This window comes from Cebus imitator, unplaced genomic scaffold, assembly GCF_001604975.1.
Source record: "Cebus imitator isolate Cc_AM_T3 unplaced genomic scaffold, Cebus_imitator-1.0 Scaffold353, whole genome shotgun sequence".
NCBI lineage: Eukaryota > Metazoa > Chordata > Mammalia > Primates > Cebidae > Cebus > Cebus imitator.
Window position 1 is genome coordinate 859,386 of NW_016107668.1, and position 9,635 is coordinate 869,020.

Here is a 9,635-nt window from a genome sequence, read left to right on the forward strand (position 1 = left end):
CTGAATTTGAGTTCTTTTCAGTAATGAGTAAGAACACTTGATTGAAAATCTGAAGCTATTCTACCTTAAAAGCCAACTTTTCTGCCCTGGTAAAGTGATGAATATTAGAGAAATGTATGTTTAAATATTTACTTCCTTTAAGCATAAAGAATTAAATGCTTGTATTTTAAGCAGAAATATATGTATATACATATATGTATGAATGTATGTGTGTATATGTGATAGGTAAGTGGACTTTTTTCCAAGTCATTGGAAGATCAGAACCTAGAAGTGAAAGTTAAGCTAGAAGGAAACTGGTTTTGCTTTCAGTTATCATAAACATTGCAAAAGGTAAGGGTGGGCTTTTCTTTGACCAATAATACACATAAACATTAACAACTTAGTATTTCTGAGCAATAAAACAAATGATTACGTAAGTTTTATTTATTTGCCAAATGGTTTAAATAACTTTGAATTGACTTTGTTCTCCAGGGATACCTCTCTTTGCTGAAATGAATCAGGTAGCTCCTATCTAAAAGGAAAACTGTGGTAACTGAAACAGACGCTTTACATCTTAAATCAGCAATTTTGAATTTGTTAGGAAAAAAAATCCCAATAATTACATATTGTTAGGCAGAAGTCAAATCTACAAAGAAATGGAATAGAGACGCACCCTTTAAGGAAACAATAGAATCTTGATTGAAATGTGCATGCATATAAAGTTCATGTATACATAGATATTTTATTACAGAGAAGTCTCTGGTATACAAAATAGTTTACCACAATCTTTGATATGCCTTAAATGCATATCACATTTAACCAAGAGAATTGGGGTGGGGGCAGGGAAAATGAACTGCAGCTCCCTGTCCTAGCAGCCTCTGTACCAGCTGTCGGTGAAAGTGCCAGGGCTCACTGAATGTCACCACTTAGCAGATTTTTAAATAAATGATCTAGGCCCGGCGCGGTGGCTCAAGCCTGTAATCCCAGCACTTTGGGAGGCCGAGGCGGGTAGATCACGAGGTCAAGAGATCGAGACCATCCTGGTCAACACGGTGAAACCCCGTCTCTACTAAAAATACAAAAAATTAGCTGGGCATGGTGGTGCGTGCCTGTAATCCCAGCGACTCAGGAGGCTGGGACAGGAGAATTGCCTGAACCCAGGAGGCGGAGGTTGCGGTGAGCCGAGATCGCGCCATTGCACTCCAGCCTGGGTAACAAGAGCGAAACTCCGTCTCAAAAAAAAAAAATTAATAAATAAATAAAAATAAATGATCTAACATTTTTGAGCACCTCTACTAGATGCTGGAAGCTAAGCTAAAGTATTTCACCTACGCTACTTCATTTATTCTGTAAAATAACTGCATGAAATAACAAGTTATCCCCATTTTATAGATGAGAAAAGAGAGGTTTCAACAGGTTAGCTGATATGACCACAGACACATATTTTAAAAGTTGTGATTACGGCCTACAAAGGCAAATCCTACTCTGAGACACATGTTCTTTCCACCATTGTACATTAGAAAGAGAGGAAAACACCAAGATTATTCATTACTGATCAAGTCAGTATTACTCTATTCAGCAGATTTAGTAATTTGTGTCTTGAAATTAGTTGCTAAAAGGCATTAAAGTTAGAGTTTTTTTGTTTGATTATATCTACATATAAAAGTTGCTTCAAATGTCGTTCTTTTTACTGTCCATAATTTAAGATTATTTAGCAAAATAAAATTTTAAAGATACTTAGAGGCACTTTGGAAAATCAGGCCAAACTCTTTTCAACTCATAGATTCAGCTTAATCAATCTAGAAAGCATTTATTCAGAGTCTTATGACATCATTATTTAATAACCACGGTTGATTCATTAAAGTACAGATGATTATTCACTATCCATGTGGGACTTTTCTGTTAGGTTGATGCAAAAGTAATTGTGGTTTTTTGTCATTAAAAGTAACAGCAAAAACAGAATTACTTTTGCACCAACCTAATGCCATGTGGATCATCTGAGATGAATGTTGAAATCCAGTATAGTTTCCTCACATTCTGGCCCATTTTTCCCACCATCAGAAAGTACACAGAGTGAAATGAGCTTATGAAAAGCATAGTTTACTAGAAAAATGTTACTGAAAAAAATTACAAGGTACATGACAAGGCTAAATGCTAGTAACTCTAAACTTGGTGAATTTTCTAGGCAGCAGCTTTCCTCTGCTGTCTACTCTGGCAAAGAACAAACTAAGGCCGGGCATAGCGGCTCATGCCTGTAATCCCAGCACTTTGGGAGGATGAGGTGGGCAGATCACCTGAGGTCAGGAGTTCAAGACCAGCCTGACCAAAACGGCAAAATTCCATCTCTACTAAAAATAGAAAAGTAGTCGGGTGTGGTGGCACATGTCTGTAATCCCAGCTACTCAGGAGGTTGAGGCAGGAGAATCGTTTGAACCCGGGAGACAGAGGTTGCAGTTAGCCAAGATTGCGCCACTGCACTCCAGCCTGGGCAACAAGAGCAAAACTCCATCTCAAGAACAAAAACAAAAGAACACACTATAATAAATATGTTAGGTCTATGTTTTCTTAAGTTTTCTACCAGGTTTTTATCTTCCTATAGTGAACAAACCGTTAATTAAGAACTTTTTTCTGAGAAATGTTTTAGTGTGACTATATTGCACAGAGTTGGCTGATGGTTCAGTGTTCGGTAGGTTAGATACCCTAATTGTTTATTTCTAGTGACTAGTTCTAGCTAGAGCTGAAGTTAGGTAAAGAATATCTTGAACTCATTTTGCTATACAAGAAAAAGTGTTTCTTTACTCATTTGGAAATAAATTTTGATTAGAAAAGATAGTTAATTTGTATGTATTTATACAAATAAATAGAATACAAAATGAGGCTTGTAAATTTTTTTTCCCCACATGAAAATATGAATCTTAACTTTAATTATTACCTTTTACATTGTTAGTTTGCAGGCAAGCGTAATTAGGGACTCAGCTGCAGAAATCACGAACATCTGAAGGCCAGCACTTTAATTTGGCCACTGTCTGAAGATTTCTCTGCTCCTCCTCACACTTCAGTCTGAACTGATGCTGTTCTGCATAAGGTACTTTTCCACCTACCTCACCTCTTACTGCATTGCTATATTTTTCACACAGTGAGGACAGGTGTTGTGTTAATCTCACCATGCCAACAATCAGGGCACCAGCTAGCAGGGTCAGCGAAGGCCACAAGAAGCAGTGGAAGATGGCCATTTGGTCATACTGTTTTATAAGAATGACATCTTCGGCTTGGCTGCCCAGACTGTAGAAGCATGAAAAGGCGGTTCCATTCTTGTGATCGAAGAATGCCTTTATGTCCAGAGCACTGCTGAGCAAATCATTTCTATCTTGATGGCACTTAGGTGTGTAAAAGCACTAGGAACATGGAGGAGGAAAAAAGAGAAAGACACATTTCAGAATTGCTTGAACCCTGGAGGTGGAGGTTGCAGTGAGCCGAGATAGCACCACTGCACTCAGCCTGGGTGACAGTATCACCAATACCAAATACTTAACAGTTTTGATTCTGAGATGCCTTCAGGCTGAAGTGATTAGTGGGGAGTTTCAATGTTTGAAGGTGGTGAAATATTACACAGCTCATGGGAAAGGGTTGACTGGAGGGCTGGAGTGAAACAGTCATTTCCACTCACTAAGTAAGGATGTGGAGGGAATTCGTAGTTTATATGACATTGCATTTGAACCATCTTATTTGAACCATCTTGTTCACTGGGAAAGAAAAACAAAGACACTGCAGGAGAGGAAGTGACCAACTTCGTAAGGAAGATGACTCCTCCCACATGCAGGTTCTTGGTCTCTTGGACAATATGAATCCGTTTGTCCATTCAACAAAAATGTGTTGAGCCCTACATGAGCTTTCAACACCTGGTAATGCCTCTGTTGTCTGTCTTGACCTCCTGCAGCAAAGTACTGTATTTCCCTAAAGAAAAGCACATTGGGGTTTTTGCTCTGGGCTCAGAGAGGGAGCGCCACCTGGCCTTCCACTTCCTGGGGGGCAGAACCAGTGGAGAAGGGAGCTCTGTCAGCTGGTGACATTTTTTCAAAAAACTTGAGGTTTATTACCATATCCAGTAAGTACTTGAGGTACTGGGCTAAAGGCCTACAAAATGTTTGAAACCTTAAAAATCACTGCATCCAAAATAGAAAACAAAAGTCATCAGATTGAAATTGATGCTTAAAGACAACGAAGTGTGCTGTGTGTGGTGGCTCATGCCTGTAATCCCAACACTTTGGGGGGCCAAGGTGGGTGGATCAGCAGGTCAGGAGTTTGAGACCAGCCTGGCCAACATGATGAAACCTTGTTTCTACTAAAAATACAGAAAATTAGCTGGGTGTAGCGCAGGCACCTGTAATCCCAGCTACTAAGGAGGCTGAGGCAGGAGAATCACTTGAACCCGGGAGGCAGAGGTTGCAGTGAGCCAAGATCGCGCCACTGCACTCCAGCCTGGGTGACAGTGAGATTCCATCTCAAGAAAGAAAAAAAAGACAACAAAGTATAACATATCAAATAACCTAACACAACTCAACTTTTATAGTTAGGTATAAATATAAACTTTAAATATGAATCCGTTGTGTAACTTATTAAAATAAAAACGATAATCTTTATTTGATAAGAAAAATCACTCGCTTGATTCAAGGTAAACTGTGAGTACACTGTAGCATTTTTATATGATGGGAGGCGGGATCTCCAAAAGACAGACTACCCGCAAATGACGACTCACTGGCTTAGGCTATAAATTCCAGACACCAAGCTGTGAAATTGGAATAATTTCTTTCATTTCTGTACACCCCATTTCTCCACCAAGAAGAAAGCTTCATTTATCCTGATTGGATCATTACAAAATGTTCACTACAAAATAAACAGATTTATCCCTAAAGACAGCCCTGGGTTATTTATATACCCAGCTGCGGACAGTCTGGCAGGGAAGGGTTGTTGTCATAAGAACTCCTGGCTGGGCACGAGGGCTCACACCTGTAATCCCAGCACTTTGGGGGGCCAAGGCAGGTGAATCACCAGGTCAGGAGTTTGAGACCAGCCTGGCCAGCATGGTGAAACCCGGTCTCTACTAAAAAAAAATACAAAAATTAGCTGGGTGTGGTGGTGCATGCCTGTAGTCCCAGGTACTTGGGAGGCTGAGACAGGAGAATCGCTTGAACCCGGGAGGCAGAGGTTGCAGTGAGCTAAGATTGCGCCACTGCACTCCAAGCCTAGGTGACAGAGCGAGACTCCATTTCAAAATAAAATATATAAGAACTTTTTAATTATATGAACTTTACAATACCTTGGGATTTATCTGGACAGCCTCATATAACGTAGGAGAACTTTCTGCCCTGAATGGGTGAGGTTCACAAACACATGAAGGCACGGGTGCCCCTGACCACGGCAGCGCACACCGCAGGTGAAGGCACAGTCCAGCCAGTCGTCCGTGACAGCTGTGTGGATGGCAGTGCAGGTCGATTCTTCTCTCTGAGTGCTTGAATTTGGAAAAAAAAAATGTTCTTCACTTACTAGAAAATTTCGTTCTACATTTCAGTGTGGTAGCACAAGGCATTTGTGTATTTGGAGGTAGCGCAGGGTCCTTACGGCAGGCACATACTAATCAGGGAGCATGGAAGACACAGAGTCGGGGTAAAGAGCCCCAGCGTGCCAAGTTCCACCTCACTTCTGATCCTACTGGCATATTTCTCACTATACCAATGGCTTTCAAACTTCAGAATCACCTGTGAGTTTGTTAGAATGAAGAATCTTTTAAACTGTGGATTCCAGGGCTTCGCTCCAGAGATTCTGGTTCAGTAAGTCTGACGTGAGGCTCAGGAATCTTTAATTGTATTTAAGATGCAGGTATATGGAGAACCACAGTGTAAACAATGTTAGCATTACCATAACACTGTAACCACCAAGATTCACACTCAGGAAGCTCATGCTTCATCCTCTCTAGATGTACTGGCTCCTCCTGACGTGCCTTTGGAAGGAGTCCAACTACAGGGCCCTTGGTCAACGTAGCCTACACAATTTCTGGCAGCAACGTACAATTCCACGTACCCACTCTACTTCTAAGGAGGCAAGTGCAAATCATACATGTAATCTCTCTGTAGAATACTTACCATATTTTTGCGATCAGTAAGTTCCTTGAGGTCAGGAGCTACATCCAATTCATCTGTGTGTTCCTCAAAGCATGAAACAGAATGCCTCTCTCTAAGTAGATGTTCAATAAGCGCTGTACTGAATTAAATTTTCCTTGGAAAAAATTTCTTGAGAATTTTCACATGTACTACATATGTAAAGTGTCCTAGGTGCTATGAGAAATGACAGGCAGAATTCCTATCACAAAGACCTTGTGGTGATGTTGAAGAGAAAGTATGTGTATATGTATGAAATGATTTGAAAACAAGTGCAAGAAAAAGTAAACAAGGGGAAGAGGAAATGCTTTGACTGAATGTACGGGACCAGCTCTGCATATACCCTCACACTCACATGTAGGTGGCCCCCTATGTTTACGTACTGGTTCCTTAAACATAAGTTAGATTAGCAAGCTCTAAAGTCAGAATGTTTCAAAAGCAGGGCCGGGCACAATGGCTCATGCCTATAATCTCAGCACTTTGGGAGGCTGAGGCGGGCAGATCACTTGAGGCCAGGAGTTTGAGACCAGCCTGGCCAACATGGTGAAACCCCATCTTCACTGAAAATACAAAAATTAGCTGGGTGTGGTGGCACACACCTGTAATCCCAGCTACTCAGGAGGCTGAGGCAGGAGAATTGCTTAAACCCGGGAGGTGGAGGTTGCACTGAGCCGAGATCACTGAGCACCACTGCACTCCAGCCTGGGCAGCAGAGCCAGACTCTGTCTCAAAAAAAAATAATAAGATTTGAAAAGCAATATTTAGCTACATTCCTACTTCACTCTCATTAATCTTTTTGACCAAAATAATCATTTTCCCTTATTAATATAACATGCAGTTTAACATGTCCTCAAGGTCCAGGGTATCAAAATCACTAGATGTGGCCTAAGAAAAAATATTGGGCAAGTGAAAATGCAAAAATGGAAAATAAGATCCTTTCCTAGATTTAGCACTGGCCTGCTTTTTCACTAAATTAATTTATATACTTATTTTAACTAGGCATCTTGAAATAATAACGTAGAGTTACCTTTTTATCTGTTAGAACTTAAGCTCTCTAAATCTTGACCAGGTACTGAACCAAGTATGATTTGAATTTTCCTTGAAGATTTTAGAAAGCTCCAAAACAGAGTGGGACATTCTGTCCTATGTACAAGGCCCCGTCCGAGCCTTTCAGGTGGAACCAGGGATGTATTTAGGGCTAAAAAATGAGCATGTTTCTTCAGTAGCATTGGGTGTGTATTTGACTACAGCTGTGACAAAATCCATTACTTGATTGAGAGATGATGAGAGGTTGAGGGAGTGGGGATAGGTATGAGCTACCCAGGACTTCTTTTTTTTTTTTTTTTTTTTTTTTTTGAGACAGAGTTTCGCTCTTGTTACCCAGGCTGGAGTGCAATGGCGCGATCTCGGCTCACCGCAACCTCCGCCTCCTGGGTTCAGGCAATTCTCCTGCCTCAGCCTCCTGAGTAGCTGGGATTACAGGCACGCGCCACCATGCCCAGCTAATTTTTTGTAGTTTTAGTAGAGACAGGGTTTCACCATGTTGACCAGGATGGTCTCGATCTCTTGACCTTGTGATCCACCCGCCTCGGCCTCCCAAAGTGCTAGGATTACAGGCTTGAGCCACCGCGCCCGGCCTACTCAGGACTTCTTAACTGCCACCCTTTATGGAGTAAAAGTACTCTATGAGATGGTACAAGATGTAAGGCAAGAGAGATGAGAACTCACCACTCTTAGGCATTCACTTAGTTTAACCAAGCAATTACCAGGAATGCTTAGAAAAGTAAAACTTAAGATATGAGCAACGATTTGGTACCAGCTTGCAGAAGGTACCCTCAAGCCATCTCCCAAATATATCACATTTTTAAAAAAATCTGATCTGCCTGTGCATACATGTCACTCAACTTATATAGACATGTAATGCAGATATATATATAATATATATGATGAGGGGAAAGGAATAACAGCAAAAGAGGAAAGAAAGAATGAATGAAGTCAGAAGTGAGGTACAGCCAAGACAGGAGAATCACTTGAGCCCAGGAGTTTGAGACTAGCCTGGACAACATAGTGAGATCCCATCTCTAAAAAAAAGTTTTTAAAAAAGTGAGGTACAAACATGTAACCTGCAGACCATAAGATCCCTTACAGTTATGACAACTGACCTACGTATTTGTCTCTGAGCTTCCTAGCAGGCAAAGCAATGAAGGAAATATAACCAGATATAAGATTCCTGGTGTGCATTAAATAAAAGTAAGCTGGTTGATCAGGAGCAGCACAGCATCTCCTGGTGCTAATGCCAGAGAGAAGGTTCTTCTAGAATTCTTCCAATAGTGGCACTGTATGCTATAGTAAATGGTGATCTCTTCACCTTTCCCCTAACAATGGTAAACTAAGAATGGCAGGAGATGAATTACAAATAACAGAAGTAGGCCACTCTCTTCCTTTCCTATGACCCCTTTCTCTCACTGAACTCCTAGTCCTTCCTCTTCCATTCCCCTGCGGCCTTCTGTTGCTCTTTGGCTGTCCAAAAAAGGGGGCTGTCCAAAAAGCACCCCTTCCCTTCCTTTCGCCCTGATCTGACCTGGCCCCAAAGTACCCCATGTTGTGTGGACCATCCTCCAAAATTAAATAGCTCCTCCCCTTCCCTAATCAAAACCCCCATGCCCCTCATGTCAGCAAGCTTCATTTAGGCAATAAGAAGCAAGAAGTCTTATGTCAGAATGACAGGCACATTCTTTACTGGCGTGTGAACTTGGGCAAGTTACTTGGCCTTTCTGAGCCTCAGCTTTCTCATTTATGAAATGAAAGTTAAAATAATGACACTTCCACCATGGGCTGTTGTCAGTTTAAGTAGGATAAAATAGAGTATGTATTGGGCACATAGCATACAGTTAGTAGCAAATGAAGTTGACCCTTGAACAATTCAGGGGTTAGGGATGCCAACGCCACACCCCCAACCCCGCAGTCGAAAATCTGCATATAACCTTTGACTCCTCAAAACTTAACTATGGGGCAGCCACGATGGCCCATGCCTGTAATTCCAGCATTTTGGAAGGCCAAGGTGGAAGGATGGCTTGAGCCTAGGCATTCACACCAGCCTGGGCAACACAGGGGGACACCTTCTCTACAAATAATTCAAAACGTAGCCAACTGTGGCGGCACACACCTGTGGTCCCAGCTACTCAGGAGGCTGAGGCAGGAGGATCGCCTGAGCCCAGGAGGTTGAGGCTGCAGTGAGCCATGATTGCACTACTGCACTTCAGCCTGGGTGACAGAGTGAGACCCCGCCTCAAAAAACAAAACAAAAAAAACTTAACTACTAATAGCCTACTGTTGACTGGAAGCCTTACCAGTAAACAGTTGATTAAGACATATTTTGTAGCTGGGCGTAGTGGCTCACGCCTGTAATCCTAGCACTTTGGGAGGCTGAGGTGGGTGGATCACCTGAGGTCAGGAGTTCAAGACCAGCCTGCCCATCATGGTGAAACCCCATCTTTAAAA

The 9,635-nt window shown here is 41.8% G+C and overlaps 1 protein-coding gene across 1 annotated transcript in view; it reads right to left on the minus strand.

Annotated features, from left to right (window-relative positions):
- Nucleotides 1-2,874: 2,874 nt before the first annotated feature.
- Nucleotides 2,875-9,635, minus strand: part of KCNMB3 (potassium calcium-activated channel subfamily M regulatory beta subunit 3) — a 10,354-nt gene continuing 3,593 nt past the window's right edge. Inside the window, exons 3-4 of the mRNA XM_037730559.1 lie at nucleotides 5,297-5,488; nucleotides 2,875-3,374 (exon numbers count right to left, since the gene is read on the minus strand). Coding sequence (XP_037586487.1) covers nucleotides 2,952-3,374; nucleotides 5,297-5,488 — 615 coding nt within the window. The 3' untranslated portion in view covers nucleotides 2,875-2,951. The remainder of the gene's footprint in view (nucleotides 3,375-5,296; nucleotides 5,489-9,635) is intronic.